This window comes from Ranitomeya imitator, chromosome 1 (assembly GCF_032444005.1).
Source record: "Ranitomeya imitator isolate aRanImi1 chromosome 1, aRanImi1.pri, whole genome shotgun sequence".
Taxonomy (NCBI): Eukaryota; Metazoa; Chordata; class Amphibia; order Anura; family Dendrobatidae; genus Ranitomeya; species Ranitomeya imitator.
This window is the reverse complement of record NC_091282.1, coordinates 272,923,867-272,946,973: the sequence shown is the minus strand read 5'-3', so window position 1 is coordinate 272,946,973 and position 23,107 is coordinate 272,923,867. Positions and strand designations below refer to the sequence as shown.

General features: G+C 45.9%; 1 protein-coding gene and 1 long non-coding RNA gene across 3 annotated transcripts in view; both read left to right on the top strand.

The window, feature by feature from the left end:
- The window catches only part of LOC138668878 (uncharacterized), a 265,220-nt gene that overhangs the window by 155,169 nt on the left and 86,944 nt on the right, over positions 1 to 23,107 (top strand). The gene's annotated exons all lie outside the window — the stretch shown is intronic.
- Positions 7,566 to 23,107, top strand: part of STX2 (syntaxin 2) — a 100,924-nt gene continuing 85,382 nt past the window's right edge. Inside the window, exon 1 of one of the 2 annotated variants that reach the window (XM_069756052.1) lies at positions 7,566 to 7,721. In XM_069756052.1, the coding sequence (XP_069612153.1) occupies positions 7,692 to 7,721 (30 nt within the window). In that variant the 5' untranslated portion in view covers positions 7,566 to 7,691. The remainder of the gene's footprint in view (positions 7,722 to 23,107) is intronic. The other variant, XM_069756053.1, reaches the window with a different exon arrangement.

Here is a 23,107-nt window from a genome sequence, read left to right as displayed (position 1 = left end):
GCGCAGCACCTTCTTCCTGAGTGAGCGGTCATGTGGTACCGCTCATTAAGGTCATGAATATGTGCATATTCATGACCTTAATGAGCGGTACCATGTGACCGTTCACTCAGGACGCTACAGACGGTGAGATCAGGCATCACTGGAGCAGGGTGAGTATCTTCCTCAAGGAGGGTGGGTGGGAGTTAGGCGGGCAGGCAGGCAGGCGGGTAGGGGCGGGGTCGGTCGGGAGGTGACCCAGGACTTTAAAAAAAAACCTTGCTCAGGTGCCGCCCCCCGCATCGTCCCCGCCCTAGGCACGTGCCCTCAAGTGCCTAGTGGCAAATATGGCCCTGGCAGTCAGTCTACCTCTGGTGAGCACATGGAGGGCTGTGCAGCCTTCCAAAGAATTGCGACCCTACACCATTACTGACCCACTGCCAAACCAGTCATGCTGAAGGATGTTGCAGGTAGCAGATCGCGCTCCATGGTGTCTTCAGACTCTGTCACATCTGTCACATGTGCTCAGTGTAAACCTGCTTTCATTTGTAAAAAGCACAGGGCGCCAGTGGCGAATTTGCCAATCCTGGTGTTCTGTGGCAAATGCCAAACATCCTGCACGGTGTTGGGCTGTGAGCACAACCCTGATGGGAAAATCAGGGACCACCTTGATATATCCTTTAATTTACGTATACTTCTTAGTCTAACAAGACATGTTCAGACATGTTGTCTAGCTTTGCTATGACTCTTAATTAGATCTGCTGACAGGACAATTGCCTAGCTTTGCTATGACTCTTAATTAGAACTGCTGACAGGACAAGGGTGAGGCCAGACCACCTTAACAACCCCATCTGTGGACGTCGGGCACTCAGACCATCCTCATGGAGTCATTTTCTAACCGTTTGTGCAGACACATGCACATTTGTGGCCTGTTGGAGGTCATTTTGCAGGGCTCTGGCAGTGCTCCTCCTGTTCCTCCTTGCACAAAGGCTGAGGTAGCGGTCCTGCTGCTGTGTTGTTGCCCTCCTATGGCCCCCTCCATGTCTCCTGGTAGCGCCTCCAGCCTCTGGACTCTATGCTGACAGACACAGCAAACCTTCTTGCCACAGCTCGCATTGATGTGCCATCCTGGATGAGCTGCCCTACCTGAGCCACTTGTGTGGGTTGTAGAGTCTGTTGTGAATTCTGTGGCTGAATTCACTCCTGTGGTCACAAGTGGTACTGCAGCTTCTGAGCTTCCTCCCTCAGGTGTTCTGGTGAGCTCGTTAACTGCTTCATTACTTAACTCCGCCTGATGCTGCTATCCTTGCTCCTTGTCAATGTTTCAGTGTTGGATCTGAGCTTCTCCTGATTGTTCCTGTGACCTGCTGCTCTGTATAGCTAAGTGCTTTTTGCTTTTTGTTGCTTTTTTTCTGTCCAGCTTGTCTTTTGTTTTGCTGGAAGCTCTGAGACGCAAAGGGTGTACCGCCGTGCCGTTAGTTCGGCACGGTGGGTTTTTTTTGCTCCCTTTGCGTGGTTTTGCTTTAGGGTTTTTTGTAGACTGCAAAGTTCGCTTTACTGTCCTCGCTCTGTCCTAGAATATCGGGCCCCACTTTGCTGAATCTATTTCATCCCTACGTTTTGTCTTTTCATCTTACTCACAGTCATTATATGTGGGGGGCTGCCTTTTCCTTTGGGGAATTTCTCTGGGGCAAGTCAGGCCTATTTTTCTATCTTCAGGCTAGCTAGTTTCTTAGGCTGTGCCGAGTTGCCTAGGTAGTTGTTAGGCGCAATCCACAGCCGCTTTTAGTTGTGTTTAGGATAGGATCAGGTGTGCAGTCTACAGAGTTTCCACGTCTCAGAGCTCGTTCTTGTATTTTTGGGTATTTGTCAGATCACTGTGTGCGCTCTGATCGCTAAGCACACTGTGTTTCTGGATTGCCTTCATAACACCTGTCATTAGCAAACATAACAGTACAAGGAGCCTAACTAATGATTCTCAATAGAGGGAAAGAAAAAGTTCTGACATCATTTTTTTTTTTTTTTCTGCTCTGTGTTCACTTTTTTTTTTCTTTCCCCTAGACATTTGGGTGATTCTGGACACAGGTGTGGACATGGATATTCAGGGTCTGTGCTCTTCAATGGATAATCTCGTTATAAATGTACAAAAAATTCAAGATACTATTGATCAGAAATCTATGTTAGAACCAAGAATTCCTATTCCTGATTTGTTTTTTGGAGATAGAACTAAGTTTTTAAGTTTCAAAAATAATTGTAAGCTATTTCTGGCCTTGAAACCTCATTCTTCTGGTAATCCTATTCAACAGGTTTTGATTATTATTTCTTTTTTGCGCGGCGACCCTCAAGACTGGGCATTTTCTCTTGCGCCAGGAGACCCTGCATTGAGTAGTGTCGATGCGTTTTTCCTGGCGCTCGGATTGCTGTACGATGAGCCTAATTCAGTGGATCAGGCTGAGAAAAATTTGCTGGCTTTGTGCCAGGGTCAGGATGATATAGAAGTATATTGTCAGAAATTTAGGAAATGGTCAGTACTCACTCAGTGGAATGAATCTGCGCTGGCAGCTTTGTTCAGAAAGGGTCTCTCTGAGGCTCTTAAGGATGTCATGGTGGGATTTCCTATGCCTGCTGGTTTGAATGAGTCTTTGTCTTTGGCCATTCAGATCGGTCGACGCTTGCGCGAGCGTAAATCTGTGCACCATTTGGCGGTACTGCCTGAGGTTAAACCTGAGCCTATGCAGTGCGATAGGACTATGACTAGAGTTGAACGGCAGGAACACAGACGTCTGAATGGTCTGTGTTTCTACTGTGGTGATTCCACTCATGCTATTTCTGATTGTCCTAAGCGCACTAAGCGGTCCGCTAGGTCTGCCGTCATTGGTACTGTACAGTCCAAATTCCTTCTGTCCATTACCTTGATATGCTCTTTGTCGTCGTTTTCTGTCATGGCGTTTGTGGATTCGGGCGCTGCCCTGAATCTGATGGATTTGGATTATGCTAAACGTTGTGGGTTTTTCTTGGAGCCTTTGCGGTGTCCTATTCCATTAAGAGGAATTGATGCTACACCTTTGGCCAAGAATAAACCTCAATACTGGGCCCAGCTGACCATGTGCATGGCTCCTGCACATCAGGAAGTTATTCGCTTTCTGGTGTTGCATAATCTGCATGATGTGGTCGTGTTGGGGTTGCCATGGCTACAAACCCATAATCCAGTATTGGATTGGAATTCCATGTCGGTATCCAGCTGGGGTTGTCAGGGGGTACATGGTGATGTTCCATTTTTGTCGATTTCGTCATCCACCCCTTCTGAGGTCCCAGAGTTCTTGTCTGATTATCAGGATGTATTTGAAGAGCCCAAGTCCGATGCTCTACCTCCGCATAGGGATTGTGATTGTGCTATCAATTTGATTCCTGGTAGTAAATTCCCTAAAGGTCGATTATTTAATTTATCCGTGCCCGAACACGCCGCTATGCGCAGTTATGTGAAGGAATCCCTGGAGAAGGGACATATTCGCCCATCGTCATCACCACTGGGAGCAGGGTTCTTCTTTGTAGCCAAGAAGGATGGTTCGCTGAGACCGTGTATTGATTACCGCCTTCTTAATAAGATCACTGTTAAATTTCAGTATCCCTTGCCATTGTTATCTGACTTGTTTGCTCGGATTAAGGGGGCTAGTTGGTTCACTAAGATAGATCTTCGTGGTGCGTATAATCTGGTGAGAATCAGGCAAGGAGATGAATGGAAAACTGCATTCAATACGCCCGAGGGTCATTTTGAGTATCTAGTGATGCCGTTCGGACTTGCCAATGCTCCATCTGTGTTTCAGTCTTTTATGCATGACATCTTCCGTGAGTATCTGGATAAATTCCTGATTGTTTACTTGGATGACATTTTGATCTTCTCAGATGATTGGGAGTCTCATGTGAAGCAGGTCAGAATGGTTTTTCAGGTCCTGCGTGCTAACTCTTTGTTTGTGAAGGGATCAAAGTGTCTCTTCGGTGTGCAGAAAGTTTCATTTTTGGGGTTCATCTTTACCCCTTCTACTATCGAGATGGATCCAGTTAAGGTCCAAGCCATCCAGGATTGGATTCAGCCGACATCTCTGAAAAGTCTGCAAAAGTTCCTGAGCTTTGCTAATTTTTATCGTCGCTTCATCAGTAATTTTTCTAGCATTGCCAAACCATTGACCGATTTGACCAAGAAGGGTGCTGATTTGGTTAATTGGTCTTCTGCTGCTGTGGAAGCTTTTCAGGAGTTGAAGCGTCGTTTTTGTTCTGCCCCTGTGTTGTGTCAGCCAGATGTTTCTCTTCCGTTCCAGGTCGAGGTTGATGCTTCTGAGATTGGAGCAGGGGCGGTTTTGTCACAGAGAGGTTCTGATTGCTCAGTGATGAAACCATGTGCTTTCTTTTCCAGGAAGTTTTCGCCCGCTGAGCGTAATTATGATGTGGGCAATCGAGAGTTGCTGGTCATGAAGTGGGCATTCGAGGAGTGGCGTCATTGGCTTGAAGGAGCTAAGCATCGCGTGGTGGTATTGACTGATCATAAGAACTTGACTTATCTCGAGTCTGCCAAGCGCTTGAATCCTAGACAGGCCCGTTGGTCGTTATTTTTTGCCCGCTTCGACTTTGTGATTTCGTACCTTCCGGGCTCTAAAAATGTGAAGGCGGATGCTCTGTCTAGGAGTTTTGTGCCCGACTCTCCGGGTTTATCTGAGCCAGCGGGTATCCTCAAGGAAGGAGTCATTGTGTCTGCCATCTCCCCTGATTTGCGGCGGGTGCTGCAAAAATTTCAGGCGAATAAACCTGATCGTTGTCCAGCAGAGAAACTGTTCGTCCCTGATAGGTGGACTAATAAACTTATCTCTGAACTTCATTGTTCGGTGTTGGCTGGTCATCCTGGAATCTTTGGTACCAGAGAGTTAGTGGCTAGATCCTTCTGGTGGCCATCTCTGTCACGGGATGTACGTACTTTTGTGCAGTCCTGTGGGATTTGTGCTAGGGCTAAGCCCTGCTGTTCTCGTGCCAGTGGGTTGCTTTTGCCCTTGCCGGTCCCAAAGAGGCCTTGGACACATATTTCGATGGATTTCATTTCTGACCTTCCCGTTTCTCAAAAGATGTCAGTCATTTGGGTGGTCTGTGATCGCTTTTCTAAAATGGTCCATCTGGTGCCCTTGGCTAAATTGCCTTCCTCCTCTGATTTGGTACCTTTGTTCTTTCAGCATGTGGTTCGGTTGCATGGCATTCCTGAGAATATTGTTTCTGACAGAGGTTCCCAGTTTGTTTCAAGGTTTTGGCGAGCCTTTTGTGGTAGGATGGGCATTGACCTATCCTTTTCCTCGGCTTTCCATCCTCAGACTAATGGCCAGACCGAACGAACCAATCAGACCTTGGAAACATATCTGAGATGTTTTGTTTCTGCAGACCAGGATGATTGGGTGTCCTTTTTGCCGTTGGCTGAGTTCGCCCTTAATAATCGGGCCAGCTCGGCTACCTTGGTTTCTCCATTTTTTTGCAATTCTGGGTTCCATCCTCGTTTCTCTTCAGGACAGGTTGAGTCTTCGGACTGTCCTGGTGTGGATTCTGTGGTGGATAGGTTGCAGCAGATCTGGACTCAGGTAGTGGACAATTTGATCTTGTCCCAGGAGAAAGCTCAACTTTTCGCTAATCGCAGACGCCGTGTGGGTCCCCGACTTCGTGTTGGGGATCTGGTTTGGTTATCTTCTCGTCATATTCCTATGAAGGTTTCCTCTCCTAAATTTAAACCTCGTTTTATTGGTCCGTATAGGATTTCTGAGGTTCTCAATCCTGTGTCTTTTCGTTTGACCCTCCCAGACTCCTTTTCCATACATAATGTATTCCATAGGTCGTTGTTGCGGAGATACGTGGCACCTATGGTTCCATCTGTTGAGCCTCCTGCCCCGGTTTTGGTGGAGGGGGAATTGGAGTATATTGTGGAGAAGATTTTGGATTCTCGTGTTTCTAGACGGAAACTCCAGTATCTGGTTAAATGGAAGGGTTATGCTCAGGAAGATAATTCCTGGGTTTTTGCCTCTGATGTTCATGCTTCCGATCTTGTTCGTGCCTTTCATGCGGCTCATCCTGGTCGGCCTGAGGGCTCTGGTGAGGGTTCGGTGACCCCTCCTCAAGGGGGGGGTACTGTTGTGAATTCTGTGGCTGAATTCACTCCTGTGGTCACAAGTGGTACTGCAGCTTCTGAGCTTCCTCCCTCAGGTGTTCTGGTGAGCTCGTTAACTGCTTCATTAATTAACTCCGCCTGATGCTGCTATCCTTGCTCCTTGTCAATGTTTCAGTGTTGGATCTGAGCTTCTCCTGATTGTTCCTGTGACCTGCTGCTCTGTATAGCTAAGTGCCTTTTGCTTTTTTGTTGCTTTTTTTCTGTCCAGCTTGTCTTTTGTTTTGCTGGAAGCTCTGAGACGCAAAGGGTGTACCGCCGTGCCGTTAGTTCGGCACGGTGGTTTTTTTTTGCCCCCTTTGCGTGGTTTTGCTTTAGGGTTTTTTGTAGACTGCAAAGTTCGCTTTACTGTCCTCGCTCTGTCCTAGAATATCGGGCCCCACTTTGCTGAATCTATTTCATCCCTACGTTTTGTCTTTTCATCTTACTCACAGTCATTATATGTGGGGGGCTGCCTTTTCCTTTGGGGAATTTCTCTGGGGCAAGTCAGGCCTATTTTTCTATCTTCAGGCTAGCTAGTTTCTTAGGCTGTGCCGAGTTGCCTAGGTAGTTGTTAGGCGCAATCCACAGCCGCTTTTAGTTGTGTTTAGGATAGGATCAGGTGTGCAGTCTACAGAGTTTCCACGTCTCAGAGCTCGTTCTTGTATTTTTGGGTATTTGTCAGATCACTGTGTGCGCTCTGATCGCTAAGCACACTGTGTTTCTGGATTGCCTTCATAACACCTGTCATTAGCAAACATAACAAGAGTCCGTCTCATGCTACCACGAGTGTGAAAGCACCACCATCATTCAAAAGTGACCAAACCATCATCCAGAAAGCATTGATACTGAGATGTGGTCTGCGGTCCCCACCTGCAGAACCAATTTTTTATTGAGTGTGTCCTGATAATTGCCAATAATTTCCATCTGTTTATTCCATTTACAAAACAGCATGTGAAATTGATTGTCAAACAGTGTTGCTTTCTACGTGGACAGTTTGACTTCACAGAAGCTTGATTTACTTGAAGTTATATTCTGTAGTTTAAGTGTTCCCTTTATTTTTTTGAGCAGTGTATATATATATATATATATATATATATATATATATATATATATATATATATATATATATATACTTACAAAAGGTTAAAGCCTCAGATGAGGCAAATGCTGAGAACCCTGGGACACGGACAGATTCCAGGAGATCAGTGACTCCAGCGTGTGCCCCTCCAGTCCCATAGATAGGGGGCTGGGATCGTGGGATCGGTAAGCCGGCTCTCCCGCGCCCCCTGGTGGCAGCAGCCGCACTCACATCACCACGCCTTCCCTTTCTCCCTTGCGTCGCTCCTACTTGGCAAAAAAAAAAGAAAAAAAAAAAAGGCGAGAGGACGATGCGCATGCGTAGTTGCTTGTGTTATCCCCCTCCTGCTGCTACTCCCAACAGCGGTGGTTGCTGTGGTACCGGGCGGAGGGAAGTAGGCGGCAACCCCCGGACAGGCACCGGTAAACAAACTCCCTGAGGCAGGGGTGAGCGGCACGTACGGGCATGAGGGACCGGCTGACCGAGCTGTCGGCGGTAAGTGTGCGGGAGACCGCTAGGAAGTAACGGTTCTGTCAGGAGACATTGCTGACCGGTGTCCGGCCGGGAGGCTCCGGGACAGTGCGGGGCCCCGAGCATGGAGGGCTCAGCTGTGCGCAGATGCTGGGGATTGTCGCAGGGCTCCACCTGTCCAGCGTCCTGTATACAAAGTCCATGTGCAGCCATGGTGTGAGGGGCCAGCTGGAAGCGCCTGTGTGAATGGCGTCCTATCCCAGCATGATGTCATTGGCCAGTGTATAGATGCCTGCCCAGAAGGGCTTAGTGATTAGTAGCAATCGCCTTTTTATTGCTATTTTGTAATCTTCTTCATTTTTTCCTTAGTTTTCCTTCTGTGCAGAGTTTGGAATGGCCGGTGCCCTGTGGATGTGGCTCGCTGTTGTATGCTCATCACCTCCGTATACAGACTGTGATAAGATGGCATCGGGGGTCCCGAGCCCCTTCTGTACAGCCCAGCACATTCTCTATATGGAGGCTAAGCCCAACGTCCTTCTCTCCCCTGTGTCCATCATGTCACCTGGCACCAGCACGGGGCTGTGGTTAGAGGGGGCCGCATGTGTCCGCTCTGACGCTGCGCCATCGCCTTATTATACAGATGTATCTGACCCCTGTAGAATACAGACGGAAATCCTTTTCTACAGGAAATTATTTCCTTTTTCCCCTCTAACGTTTTTTTTTGGAAGCAGGAGAAGGAGGGATGTGGAGCCCAGATGTGTTTGTGGCGAGCTGCTCGCTGACAGTGTGCGCGGGAGGGGAGAGACCGCTCTTACCGTATACTACGTAGAAATGGCAGCGACACCGATGGCGTGAGTTCTTATGGGGTGGCATTGGGAAATACTGCGACAAGTGGCAAATGTTTGGGATTTTCTGTGTTGTGTAACTTGGCTGTCTTATTTGCAGCAAAATCAGAGCTTTTAAATAGTCGCTCGAAGCAAGTTGCCGTGTAGCCCCAGCCTCATTGTGCACACTTGGGGGGCCGCGGCTGGTCTCCTGTAATACGCATGCTAATTTGGGTGCTTATGTACTTACACTGCCAGGACTGTCCACAGCGAAAATATATATATATATATATATATATATATAATCTCCATGGTGCCCAGTGTTGGCATTGGAGTCCCTATGTAATGTTGGCGGTCTGAACCCGGCCTTTGGTGAGTGGATTTGTTCTTCTGTAGGGTTGAGTGTATCCAGCCTGCAGCCCCTTCCCCTGGATGTCAGCCGACCAGCTCTGTGGTCCTCACAAGACGGTCTTCTGTTCTCAGCAGTGCCAGTCTCTGCCCAGGACAATTCTTGGTGTAATTGGTGCCATGATCTACTGTCCAGTAGTTCTTTGCTGTGGTTTGTTGCTGTAAACATTGAGAATGCGGCAGATTGTGTAAAATGTATCTGCAGCTCAGACACTTATCTACCAAGACTCCTCTGCAGGCAGAGAACAAAGTTCTGTCTCTCTGTTCCCAGAGTGTGGGGGGAAGGGCGGTAATCGATCATGTTTCACTCCCAGACTGTAGGATTCCTCTTTGGGAGGCGCTGGTCTCTTCTCAGCCCTGATGCACATCTGCATTTTCACTGCGTTTGGCCCTTTAGGGAAAGATGTGAATCAAGAAGGAAGTTAGGTTTATCATGGCCTATCCTGTGGAGTCACTACAGCTCCTTGCTTCTCCTAGACCCCAGCTATTGCAGAATAATTTGCTAGACCATGCCATTGAAAAGACCTATTTATCTCTAGTGACAAATTAGTCAGACGTGAATAGTGTCGCTGAAAACTGGGCTAAGGCCCCATTCACGTCCGTGTTGCACACGTGGGTTCTATCCATGCTTTTTACGGATGCAGCACGTACCAATTAGAAGTTAGGCAGCTATTCACAGGTCTCTGTTCCACCTGCTTGGCTGGAAAGTGCCTAGACAAGTTTATTGGTCCATGGAAAACATACAGCAGACAGATGGCATCCAAGTGATTAGCATGGCAAAGGATAGGAGAAGCTTTGTAACTTCGTTATCCATATCGGATAAACACTGACCTAACTTCTACCATTTTTTTGCGTTTGTGAAAACACTGATGTCTGAAGGAGGCTTGACAGTGTGATTACTGAAGGTAAAAGGAAGAGTAGCAGCCAAGCCTAGTATGTTTATAAACACAAACTGAGCTTTACTCACCAATCCCAGGTCCGGTGCGGAGTCTCTGCCAATACGTCTGGTGTCTGTTATTGTCTGAAGCTCTGACGTCATCTTAACAGGGATGAAGCTACTCGGGTGGCCCTGCGCAGCTTGTTAGCTCAGGCAGAGCTCGGTTATTGGCTGCAGTGTTCTCGATGTGACGTCAGCTCTTGCCACACTGTGAACAGCGGTGGAGATTCAGCATTGGACATGGGGGTGGTGGTGGAAGCACAGTTTGTATTAGTTTAAAATCTACGCCTCTGGAAGAGAGTTTTCTCAAACTGGAAGACCCCCTTCAAAATATATATCTATATCTATCTATATCTATATACATAATTGTGTAAGGGGTAGTTCCGTCTGTCTGTCTGTCCTTCTGTCACGGATATTCATTGGTCCTGGCCTCTGTCTATCATGGGAATCCAAGTCGCTGATTGGTCGCCGCAAAACATCCACGACCAATCAGCGACGGGCACAGTCCGGAAGAAAATGGCTGCTCCATACTCCCCGTAGTCTGTGTCCCCGCCGCTCCGCTCCCCGTAGTCTGTGTCCCCGCCGCTCCGCTCCCCGTAGTCTGTGTCCCCGCCGCTCCGCTCCCCACACGCTCCATACTCCCCTCCGGTCACCGCTAACACAGGGTTAATGCTGGCAGTAACGCATTCCGTTACCGCCGCTATTAACCCTGTGTCCCCAACCTTTTACTATTGATGCTGCCTATGCGGCATCAATAGTAAAAATATGTCATGTTAAAAATAATAATAAAAAAAAAAACCTGCTATACTCACCCTCCGCCGCCTTTCTCGCTCCTTTCCACGCTCCCGGCACTGCTCCATTGCAAGCGGCAGGTTCCGCTCCCGTCCCAGGGCTGGTGTGGGACAAGGACCTGCCGTGACCTCACGGTCGGTCATGTGACCGCGACGTCATCATAGGTCCTGCTCATACCAGCCCTGGGACAGGACTGCAAGCTGCCGCTTGCAATGGAGCGGTGCCGGGAGCGTGGAGAGGAGCGAGAAAGGCGGCGGAGGGTGAGTATAGCAGGACTTCAATGGGCTATAGGTGAGTATATATATTTTTTTTTTTTTTAAGTCTCTAAACTACGTGCCTCTGTGCTGGGCAATATACTACGTGGCTGGGCAATATACTACGTGGCTCTGTGCTATATATTTATTAAAGGTCACTTTTTAATATCAGCATGCAAAATACAAAAGATTGTTTTCGGCACAGAAAATCAAGTTAAGTTGGCTTCTTATTTCTAACTTGATGTCCCCTGCCTGAGACAAATTACGGCAAATGGTGACTGGTCCTAGTTCCTCGGCTCCTACTCTCCTGTCAGATTGCACACACATATAATAGAGATGTGGACTTTCTGTTCAGGATAGACAAGCCACTGAACAATGGCATATGCCATGCAATGAAAAGAAAGTTCCAGCAACTATAGTGCTGGTGAAATGCTGGCAGAGGATCAGATTACTCTAAAATGTTACCAGAAATTGCAGTTCTACAAATTTCATGAGCCTTTGTGTGGCTTGTGCAGGTGACTCGCAGTCTTCTGGCTTCACTAACCGCCCCTTCAGACATCCAGAGGAAGTTAGAGCTGCGGCTGCTGTCTATATGATGGTATTGAGCTCATGTCTGGAGGCCCATGGCCAGTCCAAACATCACGGTCACTTTATAGAAGGACCCTATATATTGAGTATCCGCACTGCAGAATGAAATGCTTGTCCCTAATTCATGAGATGCAATCTACCATACATTTGTGGTTTCCCATCTGAATGTTAGTGTCTTCATGCACTAATGTAAGCTTTATATCTAGAATTTCTATTACACAAAGTTTGTTTCATCATGTGATTGCTGGCACAGGAGAGCAATATTGTGGGTGTGAGATAACCAGTGATGAGACATGATGGGGGAGCCAGAGCCAATTCAGTGATACATCCAGGGTGTGGTGTAACGTTCTCCGTCGTGCTGAGATGAGTTGTCATAAATAGTTGGTGACTGTTATTATAAGGCAGGGTTCATCAAATGTTTTCTTTTCTTTTCTTTATGTACATTTGTATTCAACTTTTTAAATTGTAATTTTAAAGTTCTGTTTTAAGCTCTTAGGCCGGCATCACACATACGCGAGATATCTCCTGCATTCTGAATCTTAAAAAAAAAATGCCACTGACACCAAAAACACCTTCTCAGGGGTTTATTGCATGGATCGTTTTCATACAAAAAGTTCTGAAACCTGTAAATATTGGTTCTTGCGTTGCTGTATACCATTTTCACCAGTCTTTGCTCTCTCATGTTCCCATTTGTGCTGTGGGTAATATGTCCTTCCAGATATCGGCTCAGGACAGAATCTGTCTCCTAACTTCGAAGACGAGTCTCTCTTCACGTTCCAATACTAACAAGCTGAGAAGGAAACACTCTCTGGTATATTGCCATGTTACTGTCAGCACGGTGGCGCAGTGGTTAGCACAGCAGCCTTGCAGCACTGGAGTCCTGGGTTCTAATCCCACCTTGGACAACATCTGCAAAGAGTTTGTATGTTCTCTCCGTGTTTGCGTGGGTTTCCTCCAGGCACTCCGGTTTCCTCCCACATTCCAAAGACATACTGATAGGGAATTTAGATTGTGAGCCCCATTGGGGACAGGGATGATAATGTGTGCAAACTGTAAAGTGCTGCGTAATATGTTAGCGCTATATACAAATAAAGATTATTATTATTATTACTGTCGGGGCTCATCTCCTTCAGGGGCTCTACAGTTAACATAGGATCAATATACAGAGCATTGTCTGTGGAGGAGAGAATGACCAAGCATGGTGTCCACCAGCACTCATTAAGGCCCATTTCACACATCAGTATCTCTGGTACGTGTGGTGACAGTTTTCACACGTGTACGACACGTACACACGTAGACCCATTCAAATGAATGGGTCTGTGCACATGTCAGTGCACATGTCAGTTTCCATGGACACGCTGACATGTCTGTTTTTTTGCCATCAGCACGGACAGCAAAATTTCCCGCACACAGAGAACACACTTTGATGTCTTCCGTGTGACACGGATGGTCATCAGGGAATAAGCGCTACAGTAAGCGCTGTTCCCAAACTTTTTCCCACGGTCCAAAGGTCACCTCAGTTCAGGCCGGCCATCATGATGTCATCTCGGTTCAGGCCGGCCGTGATGATGTCACCGCTGAGAATGATGCTGTGCTCTCAGCATCTCATTCACCAGTGGTTTTCAGCCGGGACGGTCGCATCTTGGCACCTTCCTGGTTGAAAACTATTTAGCCCCCAGACATGGATTACAGCGTGGGACACAACGACAGACAGGTATGGTATATAGTTGGTTTATTATTTTACTTTTATTACAGGAGATCAAGAGCGTCGGGGAATTAGGTTTGGCATTAAGTGTGATTTAATTTAGAATATTAGAGGTGTCTGTGTAATTTTTTCAAATAAAAGACTTTATTCTGGCCGTGTCTTTTATTTAACATTATAACTATAGGATTAGTAATGGCTAGGTGTCTTATAGATGCCTCTCCATTACTAATTAGTGGGCTTGAAGTCACCTGAAAGGTTACATCAACACCACAAATATTACTTGCCACCGCTACAGGGCAAGTGGGAAGAACCGGACAAAGTGCCAGAAAAGGCGCATCTAAGGCTACTTTCACACTAGCGTTTTTTGACGTACGTCGCAATGCGTCGTTTTGGAGTAAAAACGCATCCTGCAAAGTTGCGTGGACTCATTGAAAGAGCATTACCGGTAAGTAATCCGGCTTTTCTCATCTTTCAGGATACATCAGGGGCTTATCTACAGCATTACAGAATGCTGTACATAAGCCCCTGATGCCGGTGAGCTTATCTCACCTTCGATTTATGGGGGTGACCGGTTCTGTTTAAATAAAGGGACAGAAGGAAGTGTGCTAGTTTACATTCACAAATAATCTTTGGAACAACCCTCCTTCTGAGATCCTACACAAACCATGTGTAAGTGTACCTACACCATGCTCCAAATTATTATTCAAATTATATTTTTCTCGGATTTTCCTAAATGATCGGTGCAAATGAGTCAGTCTAATAAGTCATCACCCATTAGAGTACACATCAAATTTTATTGAAGAAACCTCCCAATGATAACAGTATAATCTCCAAAATGAATAAAACCTCAAAATGCACTGTTCCAAATTATTAGGCACAGTAGAATTTCTAAACATTTGATATATTTTAAAGAACTGAAAATGCTCATTTGTGGAATTTGCAGCATTAGGAGGTCACATTCACTGAACCAAAAAGCTATTTAACTCCAAAACCTCCTAACAGGCCAAGTTACATGTTAACATAGGAAATCTTTGATATCACCTTCACAATTCTTGCTTCCATTGAACTTGTGAGTTTTTGGAGAGTTTCTGCTTGTATTTCTTTGCATGAAGTCAGAATAGCCTCCCAGAACTGATGTTTTGATGTGAACTGCCTCCCACCCTCATAGATCTTTTGCTTCGTGATACTCCAAAGGTTCTCTATAGGGTTGAGGTCAGGGGAAAATGGTGGCCACACCATGAGTTTCTCCTTTTATGCCCATAGCAGCCAATGACTCAAAGGTATTCTTTGCAGCATGAGATGGTGCATTGTCATGCATGAAGATGATTTTGCTCCTGAAGGCACGTTTCTGCTTTTTAGTCTATGGAAGAAAGTTGTCAGTCAGAAACTCTATATACTTTGCAGAGGTCATTTTAATACCTTCAGGTACCTTAAAAGCACTACCAGCTGTTTCCCCATGATTCTGGCCCAAAACATGACTCCTGCACCTCCTTGCTGACGTCGCAGCCTTGTTGAGACATTGTGGCCTCCACCAACCATCCACACTACTCCATCCATCTGGACAATCCAGGGTTGCTCGACACTTATCAGTAAACAAGACTGTTTGAAAATTAGTCTGTATGTCTGGGCCCACTGCAACAGTTTCTGCTTGTGAACACTGTTCAGGGGTGGCCGAATAGTAGGTTTATTCACCACAGCAAGCCTTTGAAGGATCCTACACCTTGAGGTTCGAGGGACTCCAGAGGCACCAGCAGCTTCAAATATCTGTTTGCTGGTTTGTAATGGCTATTTAGCCGCTGCTCTCTTAATCTGATGAACTTCCCTGGCAGAAACCTTCCTCATTATGCCTTTATCAGCACAAACACGTCTATGCTCAGATTCAGCCACAAATCTTTTAACAGTACGATGATCACGCTTAAGTCTTCGTGATATACCGGATATACTTGAGTATAAGCCGACCCGAGTATAAGCCGACCCCCCCCCCCTAATTTTGCCACAAAAAAATGGGAAAACTTATTGACTCAAGTATAAGCCTAGGGTAGGAAATGCAGCAGCTACCGGTGAATTTCAAAAATAAAAATAGATGCTCCATACCGTTCATTATTGCCCCATAGATGCTCCACATAAAGCTGTGCCATATATAATGCTCTGCACCGTTCATTATGGTCCCATAGATGCTCCATATAAAACTGTGCCATACAGAATGCTCTGCACCGTTCATTATGGCCCCGTAGATGCTCCATATAAAACTGTGCCATATAGAATGCTCTGCACCGTTTATATGGAGCATCTATGGGGCCATAATGAAGCTGTGCCATATATAATGCTCTGCACCGTTCATTATTGCCCCATAGATGCTCCACATAAAGCTGTGCCATATGGAATGCTCTGCACCGTTCATTATGGCCCCATAGATGCTCCATATAAAGCTGTGCCATATAGAATGCTCTTCACCGTTCATTATGGCCCCATAGATGCTCCACATAAAGCTGTGCCCCATATATAATGCTCTGCACTGTTCATTATGGCCCCATAGATGCTCCACATAAAGCTGTGCCATTTAGAATGCTCTTCACCATTCATTATTGCCCCATAGATGCTCCACATAAAGCTGTGCCACATATAATGCTCTGCACCGTTCATTATTGCCCCGTAGATGCTCCACATAAAGCTGTGCCATATAGAATGCTCTGCACCGTTCATTATGGCCCCATAGATGCTCCTTATAAAGCTGTACCCGTTATATATTGCTCTGCACCGTTCATTATGGCCCCATAGATGCTCCATATAAAGCTGTGCCATATAGAATGCTGCTGCTGCAATAAAAAAAAAAAAAATCACATACTCGCCTCTCTTGCTCAGGACGCCGGTGCTTTCAATATTTACCTGCTCCTCGTGCGGCTCCATCTCCAGCACTGACGCTCAGCAGAGGGCGCGCACTGACTACGTCACCGCGCCCTCTAACATTAGCGTCGCTGCCAGAGGACGCTGGAGACGGGAGCCGCCCCGGAGCGAGGAGCAGGTAAATATCACACAGCGCTCCCCCTCCCCGTATACTTACCTGCTCCTGGCGCGGTCCCTGCAGTCCCTGCTTCTCCCGGCGCTGCATCTTCTTCCTGTATTGAGCGGTCACAGTTACCACTCATTTTCAGTCTTGAATATGCGGCTCTACCCCTATGGGAGGTGGAGCCGCATATTCATTTCTGTAATGAGCGGTACCATGTGACCGCTCAATACAGGAAGAAGATGCAGTGCTGGAAGAAGCAGGGACTGCAGGGACCGCGCTGGGAGTAGGTAAGTATAACTAGACAGTCCCCGCTCCCCCTCCCCTGCTGACCCCCGGGTATGACTCGAGTATAAGCCAAGAGGGGGACTTTCAGCCCCCAAAAAATGGACTGAAAATCTCGTCTTATACTTGAGTATATACGGTATCTAATATTTTCATCCCTTCACAAAGGCATTGCACTATTTGATGCTTTTCGGCAACAGAGAGATGCTTTTTCTTTCCCATGTTACTTGAAACCTGTGGCCTGCTTAATAATGTGGAACATAATTTTTAACCCCTTCCTGACTTGCGCCGTATACAGTACGCAGTACTAGTACAGCGCTGCTATTTCCCGTCACCACGCTGCATCGCGTGGTGATCGGGTGAGGATGGCTGCTGTTCCTGATAGCAGACCATCCTGACACTTCTCCATGTGGGGCTGATCCGCCCCCTCCCCCGCGTCGGCCATCTCTGTGATTGGCTGGTGAACTCTCACCAACCAATCACAGCAAAGGTGACAAAGTTGTTGAAAAAAAAAAAAAGCATGTGACAGGCTGTGATCTGTGACGTTGCCCCAATCACAGCCATCACGGTGGGGTGATCACCACGTCACCTCACCTGATTAACCCCTATGGCGCTGTTTGGCTGAACAATAGCTTCTAGCCAAGGGGGTTAATCTAAAATAGCGATCACCGCCCTGCACGCCATCTTTACCTCAGATTTGGCGTGCAAAGCGGTGGTCTAAGCCCCTCTGTGTCACCTGAGACAAAGACTCCATTGGTGGCTAGTGTGATCAACCCGGCGATCTCCTTCAGCGTCTTGCTCCAGCTTCCTGCTCTGGGCTGTGAACTGCCTGCTGTGTGACTCCTGTGGTTGCAGCAGCACCTCCCTCACCCCTTTCCCAGTCCCCCCCATCCCTGTTCCAGAACCCCTCCTCCCCCTCCTCCCTTCAATTGATTTTTTTAGCGCACTTTTTTGTGCTTTTTTCCTGTGCGCTGTGTCCGGCGCAGAGCACTTGTTCTCTTCCTGTGTCCGCAGCGCTTTGATCAGTATCACTGCTTATCAGAGACAGCGCCATGGGAATTTTTCTTTTTTCAGCTAGTTAACGTAGCGGACTTCGCAGTCTAAGCGATGTCCGAATTTTTTTTTTTTAAATAATTATCATAATTATCATTATCACCTACTGTATTCTCACCCATCCCTTGTAGATTGTGAGCCTTCGCGGGCAGGGTCCTCATTCCTCCTGTACCAGTTATGACTTGTATTGTTTAACCCCTTAGTGACAGAGCCAATTTGGTACTTAATGACCAGGCCAATTTTTACAATTCTGACCACTGTCACTTTATGAGGTTATAACTCTGGAACGCTTCAACGGATCCCGCTGATTCTGAGATTGTTTTTTCGTGACATATTGCACTTCATGTTAGTGGTAACATTTCTTCGATATTACTTGCGTTTATTTATTAAAAAAACGGAAATATGGCGAAAATTTTGAAAATTTTGCAATTTTCAAACTTTGAATTTTTATGCCCTTACATCAGAGAGATATGTCACACAAAATGGTCAATAAATAACATTTCCCATATGTCTACTTTACATCAGCACAATTTTGGAAAAAAAAAAAAAATTATTAGGGAGTTATAAGGGTTAAAATTTGACCAGCAATTTCTTATTTTTACAGCAAAATTTACAAAACCATTTTTTTTAGGGACCACCTCACATTTGAAGTCAGTTTGAGGGGTCTATGTAGCAGAAAATGCCCAAAATTGACACCATTCTAAAAACTGCACCCCTCAAGGTGCGCAAAACCACATTCAAGAAGTTTATTAACCCTTCAGTTGCTGCACAGGAACTAAAGCAATGTGGAAGGAAAAAATGAACATTTTACTTTTTTTCACAAATATTTTACTTCAGAATCAATTTTTTTTATTTTCACATGTGTAAAAAAAGAAAATGAACCACATAATTTGTTGTGCAATTTGTCCGGAGAATGCCGATACCCCATATGTGGGGAGGGACCACTATTTGGGTGCACAGTAGAGCTCAGGAGGGAAGGAGCGCCATTTGGCTTTTTCAACATAGAATTCCCTGGAATTGAGATCGGACACCATGTCGCGTTTGGAGAGCCCCTGATGTGCCTAAACAGTGGAAACCCCCCACAAGTGACACCATTTTGGAAACTAGACCCCCTAAGGAACTTATCTAGGTGTGTGGTCAACACTTTGAACCCCCAAGTGCTTCACACAAGTTTATAACGTAGAGCCGAAAAAATTAAAAATCATTTTTTTTTCACAAAAATGATCTTTTCACCCCCAATTTTTTATTTTCCCAAGGGTAGCAAGACAAAATAGACCCCAAAAGTTGTTGTGCAATTTGTCCTGAGTATGTCGATACCCCGTATGTGGGGGTAAACCTCTGTTTGGGTGCACAGTAGAGCTCAGAAGGGAAGGAGCGCCATTTGACTTTTTCAACATAGAATTCTCTGGAATTGAGATCGGACACCATGTCGCGTTTGGAGAGCCCCTGATGTGCCTAAACAGTGGAAACCCCCCACAAGTGACACCATTTTGGAAACTAGACCCCCTAAGGAACTTATCTAGGTGTGTGGTCAACACTTTGAACCCCCAAGTGCTTCACACAAGTTTATAACGTAGAGCCGAAAAAATTAAAAATCATTTTTTTTTCACAAAAATGATCTTTTCACCCCCAATTTTTTATTTTCCCAAGGGTAGCAAGACAAAATAGACCCCAAAAGTTGTTGTGCAATTTGTCCTGAGTATGTCGATACCCCGTATGTGGGGGTAAACCTCTGTTTGGGCGCACTGCGGAGCTTGGAAGGGAAGGCGCGCCGTTTGACTTTTTAATCTCTTAATTGTGAGAGCGGACGTCATTTTGGGTTTGTAGATGTGCCTAACAGCAGAAACCCCCACAACTGACCCCGTTTTGGAAACTACACCCCTCAAAGATTTTAATCAGGGGTATATTGAGCAATTTGAACCCACATGTATGACACAGAGTTTGATAACATTAGGTTGTCATATTGAAAAAATTCATTTTTTTCCACGAGAATCTTGTTTTAGACCTGAATGTCTCGATTTTTCAGAAATAACATCAAAAAGTGGACCCCACAATTCGTTACCCACTTTATTATGAGTGCAGCAATATCCCATATGTAGTAAAAAAGTTCTGTTTGGACAAATGGCAGGGCTTGGACAGAAAGGGGCACAATGTGACAAATTTGGCTTTATTTGAAATTGAAGATCCAGGACCCATTCAAAGCTTCTAGAGACATTGAGCAAAAAAGAAAATCCTTCCAGGAATTATTACTCACAGAGGGAGGCATGCTCCTAAAACACAATGGCTGACTATAAAATTGGTCTTGCTAACAAAACAGTTGTCCCGCATTTGCGTATATTGTAGCAGGAAGAATAAACTGTACTGGAATGAAGGGCAAAATGTGTAGGAAAATGCAGCCAACTATGTGGCAAAGCGGAGTTTGTTCCAAAGATGAAAGAACACCATCAGGGCTAGAATGGCAGACACTTTCAGAGACTGGTCGTACAACGTCCTTTTAGCTCCATCAATCCCTATATGAGAGACGAATGTGCCAATAGACGTGGTACACCATAGCAAGCTCCCACCCGCCAAGGTCAGAACCGCTATATGCACAAAACAACCAGTTCTCTATAGAAAGTATTGTCTGGTACCAGAGGTTCGGCAAGAACCATAAAGTAAAGCCCATAGTGTATAAGTACGGAACTTCCTCATTTTTTAGAAATCCTACAATAAAATGATCATGCCCGTATCATCAACATAAATATAAGTAATATAAATGGAAGCCAAAGTTTTGTGTAGCAAGACAGTTATAAAAACAGTCAAAGTTAGATAAATGGTCAAAAATGTTTGAGTAATAAAGTCCTAGAATTCATTTTCAGATAATCTCACTTTGCAAGAACATTTGTGGGGTCCACACTCTAGAGCGTACAGACGTGGGTACGTGGATGAGAATTTGTTGGAATAGTAGTTTGGTATGGGATTGATCGAGTCATAGAATTTTCAGATGACCTGACTTTGCAAGAACATTTGTGGGGTCCACACTCTAGAGCGTACAGACGTGGGTACGTGGATGAGAATTTGTTGGAATAGTAGTTTGGTATGGGATTGATCGAGTCGTAGAATTTTCAGATGACCTGACTTTGCAAGAACATTTGTGGGGTCCACACTCTAGAGCGTACAGACGTGGGTACGTGGATGAGAATTTGTTGGAATAGTAGTTTGGTATGGGATTGATCGAGTCGTAGAATTTTCAGATGACCTGACTTTGCAAGAACATTTGTGGGGTCCACACTCTAGAGCGTACAGACGTGGGTACGTGGATGAGAATTTGTTGGAATAGTAGTTTGGTATGGGATTGATCGAGTCGTAGAATTTTCAGATGACCTGACTTTGCAAGAACATTTGTGGGGTCCACACTCTAGAGCGTACAGACGTGGGTACGTGGATGAGAATTTGTTGGAATAGTAGTTTGGTATAGGATTGATCGAGTCGTAGAATTTTCAGATGACCTGACTTTGCAAGAACATTTGTGGGGTCCACACTCTAGAGCGTACAGACGTGGGTACGTGGATGAGAATTTGTTGGAATAGTAGTTTGGTATGGGATTGATCGAGTCGTAGAATTTTCAGATGACCTGACTTTGCAAGAACATTTGTGGGGTCCACACTCTAGAGCGTACAGACGTGGGTACGTGGATGAGAATTTGTTGGAATAGTAGTTTGGTATGGGATTGATCGAGTCGTAGAATTTTCAGATGACCTGACTTTGCAAGAACATTTGTGGGGTCCACACTCTAGAGCGTACAGACGTGGGTACGTGGATGAGAATTTGTTGGAATAGTAGTTTGGTATGGGATTGATCAAATTCTGGAATTAATTGTGAAATGGGGTAAAATGGGATCTACTAATTAAAATATTTATCAATTGTTCCAAATTGTACTACTGGGGCCACTAAGCAGAAAATAAAAATGATTGAAAAAAAAAACAAACTAATAATTGTAGGTGGTGTGGTAGGTCTCAAAACAGGGGGAGATACAAAGGCCTGGTTGGGATGGGCATGTGGGGCAATAAAATCGGGAATCACTCCGCCTGCCATGCTTTCTGCAAACTCGGCACCTTTTTTGAGGATACCTTTGGGTGGGAGTGACAGGGACAGGGTGAGGAAAATGGCGTTCTGACAGTCTCCGGGAATCCTCAGAGTCGAAGGCTTCCCCCGGTGCCATGGACTCAAATATGAGGCTCTCTACTACTTTTTCCTGAAAGTGCAGGAAAGTTAGTGGTCCTTGAGATTTTTTGTATAGGACAAAACTGTTGTAGGTGGCAGTCTGAATTAGATAGATTCCCACCTTTTTATACCACGCCCTGGTCTTCCTCTTGACCAGGTATGGTTGCAGAACCTGGTCTGACAGGTCTACGCCACCCATATGTCTATTATATTCTGTGACGCAGACAGGTTTTTCTTTGTCCCTGGTGGCACCCCTCTCTCTGACCGTCACAGTGGTGTCCGTATGCAGTGTGGAAAGCATATAGACGTCCTTCCTGTGTTTCCACTTCACTGCAAGTAGTTGGTCGCTTGCAAGTGAAAATGACGCCCCCCCTCTCCAAACGTCTGGACACCAACTGTGACGGAAACCCCACTCTGTTTTTCCTCACTGTCCCACAGGCCCCTGTACTTGCAGCATGGAGGGATTTGTATAGGGGGATACTCGTGTAATAATTATCTGTGTACACGTGGTACCCTTGATTGAGAAAGGGCGTCATTAGCTCCCAGACAATTTTGCCTGGGTTACCAATTGTCTGGGGGCAGTTTGGGGGGTTTATTTGGCGGTCCCTACCTTCGTAAATTAGGAAGGTGGACGTGTACCCTGATGAGCTCTCGCAAGCTTTATATAATTTTACGCCGTATTTGGCTCTCTTGGAGGGAATAAATTGGCGGAATGAAAGACGGCCCTTGTAGCTCATCAAGGACTCGTCGACTGCCATATTTTGCTCTGGGGTATAGGAATTTAGAAAGGAAGTTTTTAGGAGTGAAATTAGGGGTCTTAATTTATTTAGCCGATCGTAGTTGGGGTCAGTTCTTGGGAGAGCTTGGGCATTGTCACTGAAGTGGAGGAATCTCATCAGGGCTTCGTAACGGGCTCGGGACATGATGGCTGCAAATACAGGGGTGCAGTGGACAGCTTTTGTTGCCCAGTAAGAGCGGAGAGTGGGTTTTTTTACTATACCCATATTCAGGGTGAGGCCTAAGAATTTTTTAATTTCGGGGACATTTGTGGGGATCCAGGAACGGGAATGAAAGGCAGTGGGTTTTTGGGAAATATATTGCCGGGCATATAGGTTAGTTTGGTGGACGATTAATTGCAGGACTTCGGGGCTAATGAAAATTTCAAAAAAATCAATGGGGGTAAAATTGGCGACATCTACTTTTATTCCAGGGACTGCAGAAAAAGGGGGAATTTGAGGGGAAAATGAGGTGTCATTATACCACAGCGGTGGGGGGACTGCGGTACTTGGTCCTGCCTCTGAAGCTTCAGCAGTGACGACCGACTCCGCTACCACCGGGCTGGGGGATCCCGTGGAGG